This window comes from Rhinoderma darwinii, unplaced genomic scaffold, assembly GCF_050947455.1.
Source record: "Rhinoderma darwinii isolate aRhiDar2 unplaced genomic scaffold, aRhiDar2.hap1 Scaffold_3910, whole genome shotgun sequence".
NCBI classification, from domain to species: domain Eukaryota; kingdom Metazoa; phylum Chordata; class Amphibia; order Anura; family Rhinodermatidae; genus Rhinoderma; species Rhinoderma darwinii.
The window spans coordinates 18,288-35,614 of NW_027463533.1; the positions used below are offsets into that span (position 1 = coordinate 18,288).

General features: G+C 52.2%; 1 protein-coding gene across 3 annotated transcripts; it reads right to left on the bottom strand.

Annotated features, from left to right (window-relative positions):
- Positions 1–941: 941 nt before the first annotated feature.
- Positions 942–16,312, bottom strand: MVP (major vault protein). Of its 3 annotated transcripts, none has more exons than XM_075848377.1 (17): positions 16,264–16,312; positions 11,829–11,967; positions 11,277–11,472; positions 10,581–10,701; positions 10,364–10,495; positions 10,188–10,282; positions 8,727–8,963; positions 6,503–6,628; positions 6,264–6,422; positions 5,528–5,766; positions 4,869–5,066; positions 4,169–4,313; positions 3,709–3,920; positions 2,514–2,630; positions 1,957–2,083; positions 1,449–1,637; positions 942–1,364 (listed from the first exon to the last, which is right to left on the bottom strand). In XM_075848377.1, exons 2-17 carry the CDS (start codon positions 11,948–11,950, stop codon positions 1,227–1,229), a joined length of 2,553 nt encoding a protein of 850 aa, XP_075704492.1. In that variant the 5' UTR covers positions 11,951–11,967; positions 16,264–16,312; the 3' UTR covers positions 942–1,226. The 3 variants fall into 3 exon arrangements, with proteins under 3 accessions (XP_075704492.1, XP_075704491.1, XP_075704490.1); XM_075848376.1 differs by lacking the exon at positions 16,264–16,312 and adding an exon at positions 13,391–13,502; XM_075848375.1 differs by lacking the exon at positions 16,264–16,312 and adding an exon at positions 13,212–13,294.
- Positions 16,313–17,327: the final 1,015 nt, after the last annotated feature.

Below are 17,327 nucleotides of genomic sequence, written 5' to 3' on the forward strand. Positions count from 1 at the left end.
TTAACCCTTTATATATGTTTTTACCGCTTGTGTCGGTCACGGGCGGTTCTCCAATAATTTTCGAAATTTCAGCACTTTTGTTTAGGTCGTCATCAGCGTAGTCAAAAAACATGGCGACGCTGGGGGTGGAGTCATAGGACACGGTGGTGAGAGAGTCCGGACGTGAATCCCTGGGGCCTATGATTATAAGGAGCAGCAGACATTCATGGGAATCTCCAGTCCTCACATTAGATGACACCTCACCTCCCACAATGCATCATTTCCATTTGCCGGTTTCCCCAAATATTTCCCACTCAGGGTGGAGCTCTGTTGTCTCAGGACTGTGTGGTCTGGCCGTGTGGGGATAGGGAAGCAGCAAAAGGAGGTTGTCTGACAACTATTTCCTGGCGTGGGAAAATAGTTGTCATGGAAATAATAGCAAAGTGCCGCTGCAATGTGGGGACAGTACAGTAAGAGAATACAGGGAGCGCCGGAGCTCTACACTGTGCAGGTCACTATGGGGAGGCGAGTTCATCTTGGAGCGGAGTTTATTATTATTTCTATCACAAATAATAACATGATAATTATTTTATTGCCCCTTTTATCGTCTGAATTACCTGCAATCGCTGCAAAAATCCCTGAGAAGAACAACCACCAGAGGCCGGCAATAGTTTCCATCTTCCGGTCTGTTTAGATTCTGCTCCGCCCACCTGAGTGACATCACAGTTGGTTGAGTGACATCATCCACAGACTGGACTGCGGCTACAGGATCCAATGGAATTATGTGAGGAGCTCGGATGTTTCTCGTTACTTGTGTCCTTACATTTTAGACAAACATATAAAGATACAATAAGGGGAAATATAAATGGCCGCACCCTAGACCGGCGCGATTACCAAGGTCAGCGCACACCCCTCCCCCATACACAAGATGCCACACACAGATCTACAACCAGCCAACGAGATCATTTTATGTTTCTGTGTTTATTGGTGATAATCGTCACACCGGAGGCTCAAGGCACAAGTCAGAAACTGGAAGAACTGGTGATCGCAACAGGAGGAGGAGGGATGAAATGACAGATTAAGGCCACGGGATCGGACATGCCACGGCTGGAGAGCAACCGCCAACAGCTACAGGAGAGGACACGGCTGGAGAGCCCAGACCAACAGCGCCACATGATAACATGCACTGGGGGGGGGGGGGCAGACACGAGGGGTAATCACATGGCGGAGTTGGACTGAGGGTCCCTTCACTTCTCGCCGTCCGTCTTTTGGGGTACAGCGCTGGGCAGCCCGAGGAGTCCGGTCGCTGTGCTGAAGAGGTTGATGGGAGTGGAACCATCTGTGATCAGAGTCGACTGGATCCCCAGACCCTGCAGCAGCTTCACCTGGGGGAACAAAGGGTTAAATAGTAAAAAACCCCAGACTGCATGAAGCTGTGGGCACGGTGCGGGCGTGGACGGGTCACTCACCTGCAGCTCTGGGCCGGCCAGCGCGATGTCCCTCAAGGTGTCCGCACCAATCGCCTCCGTCATTCCCCGGAACTTCTTGATGGAGATCTCGGCCAGTTCCTGCTCTTTCTCGATCTCCAGCTTGTTCTTCTCCTCCAGATACTTCAGCTCCTCACTCCGGGCCTGGCGCAGCCTCTGCAGCTCGGCCTCCTGTGCAGTGTGGACAAGGGGAGGTCAGAAGAGCACCACAGAGGCCGACGACCACTTACCCACCCGCCCGCCGGGCACTGCCCGCCTCATCCTGTCCGCCTCATCCCGCCCGCCGGGCACTGCCCACCTCATCCCGCCCGCCTCATCCCGCCCGGCTCTGCCCGCATCATCCCGCCCGCCATGATCTGCCCGCCTCATTCCGCCTGCCGGGCACTGCCCGCCTCATCCCGCCTGCCGGGCACTGCCCGCCTCATCCCGCCTGCCGGGCTCTGCCCGCCTCATCCCGCCTGCCGGGCTCTGCCCGCCTCATCCCGCTCACCGTCTCAATGGCCAGCGCCTCCGCTCGTAGTTTGGCTTGCAGCACGGCTCCCTCACCCTCGATCTTCGCAGCTTCCGCTTTAGACTGGGCCTCGGCTTTCGCGGCTCCGGTGCTCTCTACACTCGTGCTGAAGATCAGAAGATGGAGTTAAAGGGGCATTCCAACCGCAGACAGTTATCTACCTGATGGAGGAGGGGTCCGGTGCTCGGCTGGGACTCCGAAAAGATGGAGAGAGCGGAGGACGCACACGGCTCCATTTACTCCACCAACGGGGGTCACGAGAGAGCCCAGAGGTGGGACCCCCCCATCAGCCACTTATGAGGTACATGCATTACTATCTATGGCCGGAGTCCCCGTTATCGGGCAGGTTCATGGTCTGGAACTATAATCTATACCAGGCAGCGGCAGAAATAGCGATTCCCTAATATTCATATTTCCAGCCGGTCTTTGTCCTAATAAAATAAAAAAGTTGCAGAAAATGGACGTTTTCTGGCAGCGGGGACATCGTCATAATACAGGCTGCTGCATATGAGGGAAGTTCTCCTGCGCTCTGGTACCTCAGCGCTTCCAGCTCCAGCAGCTGCTTGCGCGCTCTCTCCGCCTCCGCCTGGTCGGTGATCCGCTGCCTCTCCAGTCGTCCCTTCGCCTCTTGCTCCAGTCTTTCAGCTTCATGTCTGCAATGCAACAGCAGAACAAGGGTTAATATCACAACTACAAATAACCACCTGGTGCATTTACCAATGATCACCACTGGGTGGCACTACAGACCCAGAAATGACATCACACACAAATTTCTATTTTAACCCTTGTGTGACAGGTGCCCAATCTGTATATATACCACCAGACACCATATGTTCTGAGCACTTTCTATTGTCGCAGTTTAGGTGGCAGCATGGGTTAATAATAATACATTACTATATCGAGGGGGGAGGGGGCTACAATGAGTGACGTGTGGTCTGCAGGGAACCCCCACACTCTAATAACATAAATATCTTGTTTACAGTGAGATCTATTCTGGTTCCAAATTCAGGGTCCTTTACATACAGCTCCCTGCTGTCACCACTAGAGGGAGCTCACTACATACAGATATATACAGCTCCCATAGGGTTACATGATAACATGCTGCTGCCTGCAGTCACCACTAGAGGGAGCTCACTACATACAGATATATACAGCTCCCATACAGTTACATGATAACATTCTGCTGCCTGCAGTCACCACTAGAGGGAGCTCACTACATACAGATATATACAGCTCCCATAGGGTTACATGATAACATGCTGCTGCCTGCAGTCACCACTAGAGGGAGCTCACTACATACAGATATATACTGCTCCCATAGAGTTACATGATAACATTCTGCTGCCTGCAGTCACCACTAGAGGGAGCTCACTACATACAGATATATACTGCTCCCATAGAGTTACATGATAACATTCTGCTGCCTGCAGCCACCACTAGAGGGAGCTCACTACATACAGATATATACAGCTCTCAGAGTTACATGATAACAATCTGCTGCCTGCAGTCACCACTAGAGGGAGCTCACTAGATACAGATATATACAGCTCCCATAGGGTTACATGATAATATTCTGCTGCCTGCAGTCACCACTAGAGGGAGCTCACTACATACAGATATATACAGCTCCCATAGAGTTACATGATAACATTGATTTATATAATGGGCGGCTCCCTCACTATCATGCGTGATACTCGCAGCGCAGACGATACGCAACGTCAGTATGGTCACCTGGCCGTCGCCTCCTGGGAGTTGGTGGTGATCTCGATGGCGAGCTGTACGCTCTTCTGCAGGGCGTCCCGGGTGCGCTGGTCCACAGGTTCCACGGACTGAATGTCCACGCTGGTAATGACCAGACTGTTCTGCGGGAACTTGAAGAAGTTTCGGATCTTCACCGAGTCGTCGAATCCAAATACGGCCGAGCAGATGATGCGGTTGGAGTTCTGGGCACGAGAAAAGTACGAATGGTGAACCGGAGGGATGCGGGCCGAGACAAGGACGTAACGGACACAGAAGCCCATACAACCCCTGCGGGCCCATCATGGAGGAAGAGAAACCGCCTCTATATCCGGGGGACATTTCTGACAATTGTTATGGAATCTTCAAAGCCCCTGGAAATGGCAGCTGTGGGGTCCGGCCGATATGGCTGGAGCAGAATGAGCCCGAACGTGCCGAGCGCCCACCCACTCACCTTATGGAAGTCGTCAAACTGCACAGAGGCCACGGCTCCTCTTATCCGGGAGGCAATGGCTTTACAGGCGTCGCCCACGAAATCCGGGACACTGAAAATCTTTGATGCCTCCTGCGGGTCGCCCTTATCCTTCATCTCAAAATGCCTGAGAGAGACGGAGAATGGAAATATCAGGACCCTCATCCCACATCTCCCCGCAGACCGCTGAGTGCCCCAAGTCACTGCTGGGTGGGGGAAGGGAAGTGACAACCTATTGTAGCGCCACTAGTGGTCAGTGGTGAAACCTGCAATGCAGTTAGAGGGCACCGGTCATCTTAAAACAAGGCGTCTGTAAAATGTCCTATCAAAACTGAAATAGCGGGTACAATCTCAGCCTCAAAGTGGCCGTCCAAACAAGCTCCGCCCCCTGACTACTTAGGAACGGGAGTGCAGGGAAGTGCATCATGGGATTGCGGATTAACGGTGAGGGTTCGCAGGGGGAGGGAAATATGTGACAAGATTTATTCAAACGCCCTGGTGGGTTCTACAAGATGATGCGAGTTATTAGGGGTGAGCGGTCCCTTTAAGACGTTGCAGTTTATATTCCTATTACGTTACAGGATTCACCTTTTCTCAAGTTCAAATATCGCACAACAGGGGCAGGAAATTGGGAAATAGTCGCCAAATTCAAAAATAACCTCAGTATCATTTTGTGTCTCACCAGTTGTACGACAGCTGAATCTGGAGCCGGGCGTGATCCGCCGTCTCAATATTGATGAGGTCGGTGCAGAAGTCCGGTCCCAGGAGGAGACAGACGGCCTTGATGACGTTGGAGCGTTTGGGGGTTCCTCCTGAGAGACTGAGAACTGTGAACTGTTCATCGGGCCCCAGGATCACCAACTCGGGGCCAAACACCACCCTAGGAGAAAGAGCGAGACCGTTATATACAAACTCCGGCGGACACATGAAATAACTCCCACCATCCTCAAACCTCGCCCACATTATAAGAGTAATCTACTATTTCCCCCTTTAATTTAGAGCATGCTCCAGCTTCTGTCCGCCATCTTGATTGTAGAAATCAGTATCTGCAGGCAGTAGATCTGATTACAACATGTTCCATGATGCCTGACCACGGCATCACATAGGGAGGCGATGGCCAGATCTATCAGAAACTATATGCAGGTATAAGGCCCACGAGAGGCAGCGGGCTGTGCCCTGTGCAGCAGCACGCATGTCACAGGCAGTGTAAAAAGTCCAGCCCACTGCAGGGAGGGGCAGAGCTGATTGGTTGGTTTTAGTCTTACATTATATACAGGAGAGAATATGGAGATTTAGTGACCGCAGCAGAACACACAGGGCTATACACATCTCCCGGCTCACCTGGCCTTCTTCTCTCGGTAGTCATACACTTGGACGGCGGCGTTATTTGGCACGCGGTAGGTCACCGCCCTGGTCTTGTCCCGTGTTTGTGCCTCTTGTGGTTTGGTCCCGCGGGTGGATCTGTCCGCCACAGGGTCCTTCCCAGAGGCCAGGAGCGTCTCCACATTGGAAGGAAGCTCCTTCTCCCACAGCTCCTCGTCATGTGTTAACATATAGGTGTGTCCGACCACCGCCCGCACCTGGTGGAGGCAATAGATCAGTGAGCGCAGATGGAGACATCTTTAGTGTATAGTCTGAGACGCACTTACAAAAGGGATCCAGAATTAATTACATGATCCATGACAGAAAAATGGATTTACTGGAACCTCATTGCACTATGGCCCCCCCAGGCAAGTTCTGAGAGGGAGGAGTCCGACTAATGAGGTCTGGACTCAAAACGAGAGTCCGAGGGTGTTGTACATGTTGTACATGTGGGGAAAGGGTTAAACCCGTCAATTCCTAGGATGACAATCATGACAGCTGTGGAGGATAGGGGTGCGGCGCGTCTAAGATTTCACATACTGGCTCCATGTTCTATTCCTGGCCACAATGTTGAGTGATACAGAACACAACTGGAGCGCGGACACGCACGTGCGTTACCGGTTATGAGGCCTCCATCCCAAAATATGGTTGAAACCACAGTAACAAGTCCAACCAAGATGGCTACCTGGAGGATGGTGGTGGTGGTTATACTAACCTTGCCTGTTTTGATGTCTCGCACGTATATGCCTTCATTTTCATCCAGAGGGATGGACTGTCTCCTCACCACAACCTCTACCTCTACAGGGGGGACATACTCTAGGGGACCCCTAATCATCCAGCGGTCTCCCGGTTTGCGCTCCACTTCATTGCCATCCTGGTAGGAAATACAAGAAAAAGAATGATGGGAGTGAAGAAGATGATGAGTAAGTGATAGTCTCCACATTTTATACCCACCTCATCCACCTCCTCCAGGACCTGCAGGGCTCTCAGGACCAGACCCTCCTCCTCGGACAGGATGTAAATATCCTGGATTCCTGACTCCAGGGTTTCTCCAGGCTGCAGGAAGAAGGACTTCTCCCCCTGCACAAGAAGGAGATGTAGAAGAGCTACTAGGTTATTTAGCTCAAGACTAGAGACCAGGCAAGGTCACCTAGTAGGAAATTAGAGAGAGCCAGGCTAGCGACCAGAGAGTGGGCAACTGGAAAACATAGAAAGCAGTGTCACCGGGCTAGGCCGACTAGTTACAGGGAAGACACCGGGCTAGGCCGACTAGTTACGGAGAAGACACCGGGCTAGGCCGACTAGTTACGGAGAAGACACTGGGCTAGGCCGACTAGTTACGGAGAAGACACTGGGCTAGGCCGACTAGTTACGGAGAAGACACTGGGCTAGGCCGACTAGTTACGGAGAAGACACTGGGCTAGGCCGACTAGTTACGGAGAAGACACTGGGCTAGGCCGACTAGTTACGGAGAAGACACTGGGCTAGGCCGACTAGTTACGGAGAAGACACTGGGCTAGGCCGACTAGTTACGGAGAAGACACTGGGCTAGGCCGACTAGTTACGGAGAAGACACTGGGCTAGGCCGACTAGTTACGGAGAAGACACTGGGCTAGGCCGACTAGTTACAGAGAAGACACTGGGCTAGGCCGACTAGTTACAGAGAAGACACTGGGCTAGGCCGACTAGTTACAGAGAAGACACTGGGCTAGGCCGACTAGTTACAGAGAAGACACTGGGCTAGGCCGACTAGTTACAGAGAAGACACTGGGCTAGGCCGACTAGTTACAGAGAAGACACTGGGCTAGGCCGACTAGTTACAGAGAAGACACTGGGCTAGGCCGACTAGTTACAGAGAAGACACTGGGCTAGGCCGACTAGTTACAGAGAAGACACTGGGCTAGGCCGACTAGTTACAGAGAAGACACTGGGCTAGGCCGACTAGTTACAGAGAAGACACTGGGCTAGGCCGACTAGTTACAGAGAAGACACTGGGCTAGGCCGACTAGTTACAGAGAAGACACTGGGCTAGGCCGACTAGTTACAGAGAAGACACTGGGCTAGGCCGACTAGTTACAGAGAAGACACTGGGCTAGGCCGACTAGTTACAGAGAAGACACTGGGCTAGGCCGACTAGTTACAGAGAAGACACTGGGCTAGGCCGACTAGTTACAGAGAAGACACTGGGCTAGGCCGACTAGTTACAGAGAAGACACTGGGCTAGGCCGACTAGTTACAGAGAAGACACTGGGCTAGGCCGACTAGTTACAGAGAAGACACTGGGCTAGGCCGACTAGTTACAGAGAAGACACTGGGCTAGGCCGACTAGTTACAGAGAAGACACTGGGCTAGGCCGACTAGTTACAGAGAAGACACTGGGCTAGGCCGACTAGTTACAGAGAAGACACTGGGCTAGGCCGACTAGTTACAGAGAAGACACTGGGCTAGGCTGACTAGTTACAGAGAAGACACTGGGCTAGGCTGACTAGTTACAGAGAAGACACTGGGCTAGGCTGACTAGTTACAGAGAAGACACTGGGCTAGGCTGACTAGTTACAGAGAAGACACTGGGCTAGGCTGACTAGTTACAGAGAAGACACTGGGCTAGGCTGACTAGTTACAGAGAAGACACTGGGCTAGGCTGACTAGTTACAGAGAAGACACTGGGCTAGGCTGACTAGTTACAGAGAAGACACTGGGCTAGGCTGACTAGTTACAGAGAAGACACTGGGCTAGGCTGACTAGTTACAGAGAAGACACTGGGCTAGGCCGACTAGTTACAGAGAAGACACTGGGCTAGGCCGACTAGTTACAGAGAAGACACTGGGCTAGGCCGACTAGTTACAGAGAAGACACTGGGCTAGGCTGACTAGTTACAGAGAAGACACTGGGCTAGGCTGACTAGTTACAGAGAAGACACTGGGCTAGGCTGACTAGTTACAGAGAAGAGACTGGGCTAGGTTACATAGTAGGAGCAGATACTGGACTGGGCTTTATTTGTAAATCATTTCTTTGTGCATTTATAATAAACACCACGCGGGCTGAGCACCCTCCAGTCCTGGACCAGTCTTATCCTGCCAGGACTAGTTCACGACACACATGTGGGATGCGTTGGGTATTGGGGTAATACATCTCTGCATGGAATGGTAATCTAACTGTCGCCCCATCTTCCCGTTACCTTCACGACTTTCTTCTGCCCGAGTTGTGGTTTCCCATCTGCTCCCAGAGGGTCCAGGATGACACAGTACTCCCGGCTGTTGAGCGTTGTGATGTCCACCACTCCCACCACCTCCTCGTACACGTTGGGGATGTAGGCTTCCGTGTCCTCCATGGTGACCAACCACTCCTCTCCGGTACGCCGCAGGTTCCCCTTCTCATCACGGAATGTCTTTGTGGCGCGGATGTGCAGAGCTCTCTAAGAAATATACAAAATTGTATATTGGACTTCAAATTTAAGAGCCCCCACCCCGCACCCTGCATAATATCATAACATGGACAGGAAACACAGAGAGTGCACAATGTCAAGTGGATTGTGGAAAGCTGATCTGTCCCCGAGTCACACATCCACCCAAGGTTGCCAAATTCCTGCGCCGAGGGTATTGTATTCGACAACGCTTCCGCAATTACTGACCGCTACGAATAGACACCCGTACAGCGCTTCCGCAATAGGGGACAGGAAGAGGACACGTTTCATATTTTGTGCATCCTTTCTACGGCCCGGACACACATCCGTAAATGTATGGAAAGGTGGTCGTGGCCTATTGAAACACATGGGTCCGCAGACTATCCGTAATTACGGATGAAAACTACAAGGGGCCTTAGACTGTGGGCTTCCAACACGGCAACCGTGGTCTGAGCACCCAAAAGACCTGCTGCAGTGACCATGGTAACGAGGACTCCATGTATCACGGACATCAGTAGGACACATGGAGACGAGCGGTGACGCCGCCGGGATTCCCTCTGTTGGCGGTTTTATGACATTTTCACCGTTCTGAACGCTAATTACTCTATTTCTAGTAGACGAGGTCACATTCCTTCTGTGTGGGTGGAAAGGGCGAGGTCTGGCACTTATCACCCGCGCTACGTCACATGACCAGCAATAGAAAGACCTTTACACTTGTGTCTGGGGGGGGGGGGGGTAAGTGAATGAGTCCACGGACCCCCCTGCTGCAGGGCCCGCGGCATACAGGGGCCCCTGTATGAAAAATTAGTAATGGGGCCCCACTCCTCAATGCCTAGAAGATTATTTTGATTTGCAGTCCCCCTCCCCCTCCTGCCGTCATCTACGACAATAACTGTGAATCTGGTCTCCAGGTGGAGCTAAGCCCCCATAAATGGGCGGCCCCCCCAGCAAATGCTTTGTCTGCATCCCATGACCAGAAGGGCAGAAACTGAGAGTCATTGTCTATTATAGTCTCAGGTAATCTGAAATGTACCTACTGTCCGATCAGAGGTTTAGGCTGCTCTGTCTCTCCCCCATGCTTTATACTGCAGCTCAGCTTGTGTAGATTGGCAGCTGCTGTGCTGAGGTACCCCTGGGTGCTACCACGGTGGTCACAGAACTATTATCCGTGTCATGATGGGGGGGTCGTGTCAGAACAGTGTCCCATGGGTAGATAACAGGGGGGTTATATTTCACCTTGTCCGTCAGGACAAATGCGTCCACAATGTCCACGACCTCTTCGTAGACCCCCGGAAGATACGCTCCGACCTTCTTGACCAGCCATTCCTCCCCTACAAGACGGAGAGATGTAGTGAGTGAGAGAGACGAAGAGGAGCCAAGAAGAAGACTAGTGACCCGTCCTACAGACTGACCCGTGACCCTGGGGTGGTCCTCCCGATCCTGGCACTCTTTGCGGGCGCGCAGGCGGATTGCCTGGTTGTGTCGAATGACGGTTGCTTGTATGGTCTGTACCACCTCCACCTCCTTTCGGGGAATGTAGGTGCCTATGTGCGGGCGACAAGTCACAGCTCAGCGTCCTCTTATTACAGGGACACGGTCAACGATGATCAAATGTTCTCCGGATCTTACCTGGACCTTCGAACAGCCACTCGTCACCGGCCACAAACTTCTCATCGTCATCCTCGAAGTCCAGCAGAGCTTTCAGGTGCAGGGCGGTGTTGGAGAGGACCACGGTCAGCGGGGTGATACCCTGCGCCCAGGAGGAGACCGTTAAATCCATTCCCAGACCAGTATTCGTGTTCTCCCATCAAGTGATGGCGTATATATCGGACTTGGCGTCACTTGCTGATCGGTGGGGGGCGACTATTGTGACCCTGGGCTGAGTAAAAGTTCTTGGTGTAGAACCTGAACGGGAGCGTCGGCCCCTTCACCTTCTTGATCTGTGGGGGTTCCTCCAGTCGGACCCCCACCAGTCAGCAAGTATCCTAACGATATGTCGTCAAGATGGGAAAGCCCCATTAAATAGCTAAAGGGAACCTGGCACCAGCCCTGGCACAATTGTGTAATTAAACACACGCCCAAAGTGCCCATTATGTGGCAGGAAAATATCTGGTCACAAATGCTCCTCCCCTTTCTGAGTCATCACCCAATCAGCAGAGCCTAAAGTGGTCACATGACATTCCTGCAGCCTGACTCCTTACAAACAGGAAGCGTCTGGGGGGCGGGGCTCACCTACTCTCGTCCACTGATTGGCTTCAAGGGGCCATCACGTGACTAATACAGGAGATACATAATATATATATATATATATATACACGCACACACCTGCTGCAGCTCCTCCCCCGGGTACAGAGGGAATGGATCTTGGGTCAGTCGGATCTCTAGGTCTCCATGGCGCAGCTTGGCCTGTCCTATGTCATCGAACTGAACAACGCGAGCGGCGTCCCGCAGAACCGGGTTCTGAATCACACAGTAGTGACGCGGAGGCACCATGACCATGCGGACCGGGTGGAAGAGAACCCTGTGGAAAATTGCAACATTGTATCCTTCAAAACAGATTCCTCTTGACAGGTCACATGCCCAAGACTCAGCAGGGGGCGACAAAGAGTGCAGGAGAAAGCTCCTCCCACAGCAAAGAGAATCTGAAATCTGGGCACCGTCCTGGGGCATGATGGGAGTCGTATTTAAAATCCAATATAATGGGATTTATTCCCCCTATTATAAAATGTCTTCACCACGTGACTCAGGAGGGATTCCTGCACCGGGGAGGAGGATATCAGGTGTGACCGGAGCCGCCCTTTAACGGAGACTATGATCTGGTCAGACACCTTCCCCCCCAGCCCTACGTTATAGCCCCCCTGGCCCGGCCCGCCTCACCTCTCATTGTCCTGCCGGATGTAGGTCTTGGGTCCGGTCTCCACGCGGGAGATGTTGCTGTTTTGGTCCAGCACATGGATGTAGTAATAGGGCGGGATACGTATGATGGATTCTTCACTCATTCTCAGGCCGGACAGGACTGTGTGGAGAGAGCGCGCACGCGTATAGTGATAGCGAGTATTCAATGTATCATTATAAACCGTATATTATAACACCGGAGATTATACGTCATCGATATACCGAACACCCAGCAGGACACAAACGGGATCACGTTTCCATCTCGTATCGTGACATCGTACCCGACCAAGACTACAGCGTGGATATCGGATGACAGAACTCGCCATCGTGTCAACCCCCATCGTGTCCTTCACTCCCCCCTAATATTTGCATCTCCTCACAATAGTTTCCGATCAGTGATTTGTGGGATTTATTGTCCCCTCCCGTGACAATACAAGAATGTTTTTGGGGGGGGGGGGGGGTGATGTAGTGTATGACATCATCACGGAAATAATCAGGACTATACAGGACCTTCTATATATAAATATACTGCATATCCTCCATCCGCATATCCCGCCGGTGTCCAGGACTAGACTACTACCCCCAGCAGAGACGAGTCACGATCAGAACTACATCGTGATTGGAGTCGCACTACAATAGAAGTCCCGTTCACTTATATGGGGGAGGGGTGACTGGGAAGTTACGTCAAAATGTCGCTTTCCTGCATCTCCGGGTAACATGCGGCTCCCGAGGACGCGTCAGTCGCCTGTACGACCGCGCCAATAAACCCAAAAGGAATGTCGCCCGCGTGACTCCGGAGAATTCCTCGTTGGCAGCAAAAAAACGAAGAAAAATCTGAACCAAAACGCCTCAAATCAGGGGACGACCGGAGGCCTCAGGGTATGTTCACACGCAGCGTTTTCAGCCGTAATTCGGGCGTTTTACACCTCGAATTACACCTGAAAAAACGCCCCTAATACGCCTACAAACATCTGCCCATTGCTTGCAATGGGTTTTACGATGTTCTGTTCCCATGAGGTGTAATTTTACACGTCGCTGTCAAAATACGGCGCGTAAAAAGACGCCCGCGAAAAAGAAGTGCAGGACACTTCTTGGGCCGTTTTTGGAGCCGTTTTTCATTGACTCCATTGATAAACAGCTCCAATAACGTCCGTAAAATACGCCGAGAAAAACGCGAGTACTTGCAAAAACGTCTGAAAATCAGGAGCCGTTTTCGCCTGACAGCTCCGTAATTTCAGAAGTTTTTTGGTCACTGCGTGTGAACAGAGCCTTACACCTCATCTGCGTGACCAGGAAATAACTCGGGTGGAGTATGACCTCCGTACACCGACCGATTGTTGGATGCTGCACTGAAGAAGGCTCTACCTGCAGTGCAGTACATGCAGAAGACATGCAACCCTGTGTACGCAGCAGAATGTGACTGATCTGCTACAAGTCCCCTCCCCCTCTAGATTATTTCCAGGAAGTTTAGTGTGCGCCCCCTCCCATGCACTCTGGTGTAGGGACAGGACACCACCCGGGAGACCCCAACATGACGCCGTTACCTTCCCGGTGCAGCCAGCAGATCGGATGAGGAAATAGAAGGAAGAAGGGAGCGGCGTCAGCAGCCACTCCTTGTGTTAACTCCTTGTATCAGGGAAGAAGCTGCAGTCTGCTCCACCTGTAAATAGTCATTACTGCAGTGCACCAAGGGTTAAATTCCAATGTTGCGTTTTTGGCAGTGACGCCGCGATGGGGCCGGAAACGCAGCGATTTTTTATTTGTACAAGGTCTATAAGGGGCTGAGAGTCTATGGTCCCTCCCCCCAGCGCAGTGGAAACGGAGGCGCTGGGCGACTCGGAGGAAACGGAGACGCGGGGCGACTGGGCGGAAACGGAGGCGCGGGGCGACTGGGCGGAAACGGAGGCGCGGGGCGACTGGGCGGAAACGGAGGTGCGGGGCGACTGGGAGGAAACGGAGACGCGGGGCGACTCGTAGGAAACGGAGACGCGGGGCGACTCGTAGGAAACGGAGACGCGGGGCGACTCGGAGGAAACGGAGACGCGGGGCGACTCGGAGGAAACGGAGGCGCGGGGCGACTGGGCGGAAACGGAGGCGCGGGGCGACTCGGCGGAAACGGAGGCGCGGGGCGACTGGGCGGAAACGGAGGCGCGGGGCGACTCGTAGGAAACGGAGACGCGGGGCGACTCGTAGGAAACGGAGACGCGGGGCGACTCGGAGGAAACGGAGACGCGGGGCGACTCGGCGGAAACGGAGGCGCGGGGCGACTCGGCGGAAACGGAGGCGCGGGGCGACTCGGAGGAAACGGAGACGCGGGGCGACTCGGAGGAAACGGAGACGCGGGGCGACTCGGAGGAAACGGAGACGCGGGGCGACTCGGCGGAAACGGAGGCGCGGGGCGACTCGGAGGAAACGGAGACGCGGGGCGACTCGGCGGAAACGGAGGCGCGGGGCGACTCGGAGGAAACGGAGACGCGGGGCGACTCGGAGGAAACGGAGACGCGGGGCGACTCGGAGGAAACGGAGACGCGGGGCGACTCGGAGGAAACGGAGACGCGGGGCGACTCGGAGGAAACCGGGCGTTACATCGTTGCTGGGTGGACATGGGGGGGGTTGTACGTAGGGACCGTCTAAAACGTCATGGATTACAGGCTGCGATAATGTGCGACGTGATTATTCTCTCCACAGTGGCGTGCGGTCATGAAGGAGGCGCCGTCCCGCAATTCTGTACCAAAACGACATCACACAGACACATGGGAACGTCCCCGCAAAATTGACGCTAAATCCACTTAGAAAATGAGCTTGTTTTCCACGTTGATTTCGACCCATTTTTTCCGGCACGTTTTTCTAAGAACCGCGCACTGGAGATTTGGACTTTGAACAATAAAATTAGCGCATGGTTTTTGGCGCAGTTTTTAACAACTTTGAGGCCCTGTTCACACAGAGTTTTTTTGCAGGCAGAAACTTCTGCCTCAAAACTCTGTCTGGAATTCAGATTTTGCTCTCCCTGCGCGCCGTTTGCTGCCTTTTTCGCCCGTGGCCATTGAGCGCCGTGAGCCAAAACGCCATGAAAAAAGCTTTCTCTGCCTCCCATTGATGTCAATGGGAGGTCAGAGACGTAAACGCCCGAAAAAGAGGACATGTGCCTTCTTTTTCCCGCGAGACGGTTTTTACGCTTCCATCTCCAATTGAAACCAATAGGAGGCTTTTTTGGCGCGTTTTCCGATGCAGTTTCCGCATCAAAACCTCTGTGTGAACAGGGCCTGAAGGTATTCGGCGCGGTTTTTTTCTTCGCTAGGGGTGGCGCATTATTCAAGGGCCGGTGTAATAATGTTCATAGTCATCTGTCAGGCCATAGATTACTGTCAGTGAATAGAAACAATCTTGTTTACATCCAGAAGCCGGAAACCTGCACCGATCTAATCCTGCTCACGCAGCTGAGGGTTTGTTACAATGTATCAGTCGAAAAAAATATATATTTGTAGCTATGGCTGTAATTAGAGTTTAGTAAAGTCAGGGACGGGGTTGGATGAGATATACCAGACAGCGCGGCCCCTTCAGCCTCCGGGCCCCAGAGCAGCACAACTATAGGTGTGGCTCCTGCTCAAAGAGGTTTTACTAAACTGATGCATTGTAACAAACACTCAGTTGTGTGACATACTCCCTATAGTTGTAGTGTGAGGGGTGCAGGAGGGGACGGGGCATGCTGGGAGTTGTAGTCACTGGAGGTCACAGACTACGTGGAGAGAACTCGTTGTCACCTCAGTGTGACGGGCTGTGTGTTTAGGGCGCGGCGCCATTGTCCGTTATTCTGGGGATTACAGCGTTGACTTTCGCCGGGCGATTGTGGCGCCAGGTGAGCAGGAGCCGGTTCTGCCACATTTTAGCTCCAGGCGGAGAGATAAAGGCCGCTCACCCTCCGAGACAATGATGAGAGTCCGGGGGAGGGGCGGTGGCGATTTCTCCGTACATTATATATATACACATTGCGTCGAGCACCGGAGACACTTTACGTCTTTTTACACTTGGTATTCGGGTGTCACGTACGATAAAGTGTATATATATTATTAACCAGTTCATGACCAGAGAAAATGTCCAGCGACACGATATCGATGTGGTCACCCCGGAGCAGCGCTGTTATACGGGGGAGGGGACGAACGTGAATATTTCCTTTGTATCCGCACGTCGTGACCACGAGAGGCTGAAGACCGATCCTAACCAGGTCCTGCTCACACAGCTGATGGGTTTGTTACAATGTATCAGTGCAGGGAATCCTCAATCTCTCCTGTTCTGGTCTCCAGTCTGACAGCCTTCACTGGTACACTGTAACAGTCCAGTCAGCTGTGTGAACAAAACCGTAAACAAGAATATTCCCATTCACTGACTGCAATCATACAGTGATTAACCCTATGACGACCTGTGGGCTGCAGCGCGGTACATCCAGGCTCATGTTTACACTCGCCTCCGGTTGCTAAGCCCCAGGTGTAACGCGCGACATTTACCCTCCCCCGATACCGGTTACTCTTTACGGTATTTGCATATTTTTCTGTAAGCATTTAACCCTTTGCCATCAAAGACTCCGCAGGTAGGTGAGAACTGGGTGCAGCCAAAGGATTCACACGTTCAGGTTCAGCAAAACCAGGAGTGGAGAATAACTGAAGGGAAGGTATAAAGGACAGACACTACTACTCCTACTATTACTACTACTCCCCCATCTTCTACTACTACTCCTACTACTACTACTCCCCCATCTTCTACTACTACTCCTACTACTACTACTCCCCCATCTTCTACTACTACTCCTACTATTACTACTACTCCCCCATCTTCTACTACTACTCCTACTACTACTACTCCCCCATCTTCTACTACTACTCCTACTATTACTACTACTCCCCCATCTTCTACTACTACTCCTACTACTACTACTCCCCCATCTTCTACTACTACTCCTACTATTACTACTACTCCCCCATCTTCTACTACTACTCCTACTACTACTACTCCCCCATCTTCTACTACTACTCCTACTATTACTACTACTCCCCCATCTTCTACTACTACTCCTACTATTACTACTACTCCCCCATCTTCTACTCCTACTATTACTACTACTCCCCCATCTTCTACTACTACTCCTACTACTACTACTCCCCCATCTTCTACTACTACTCCTACTATTACTACTACTCCCCCATCTTCTACTACTACTCCTACTATTACTACTACTCCCCCATCTTCTACTCCTACTATTACTACTACTCCCCCATCTTCTACTCCTACTATTACTACTACTCCCCCATCTTCTACTCCTACTATTACTACTACTCCCCCATCTTCTACTACTACTCCTACTATTACTACTCCTACTACTACTACTCCCCCATCTTCCACTACTACTCTACATTATAATAAAATTGCATCAAAAAACGCATTTTGACCGCGATGTGTGAACGCAGCCTTATAATATAGTTATACATA

What these genes read in the sequence shown, in the direction of transcription:
- MVP (XM_075848375.1), bottom strand. An exon ending in GGACCACCCCAGGGTCACGG is followed by an intron (nt 10,283 to 10,363) that starts GTCAGTCTGTAG and finishes TCCGTCTTGTAG; the next exon opens with GGGAGGAATGGCTGGTCAAG. An exon ending in TCCTGGAGGAGGTGGATGAG is followed by an intron (nt 6,423 to 6,502) that starts GTGGGTATAAAA and finishes ATTTCCTACCAG; the next exon opens with GATGGCAATGAAGTGGAGCG.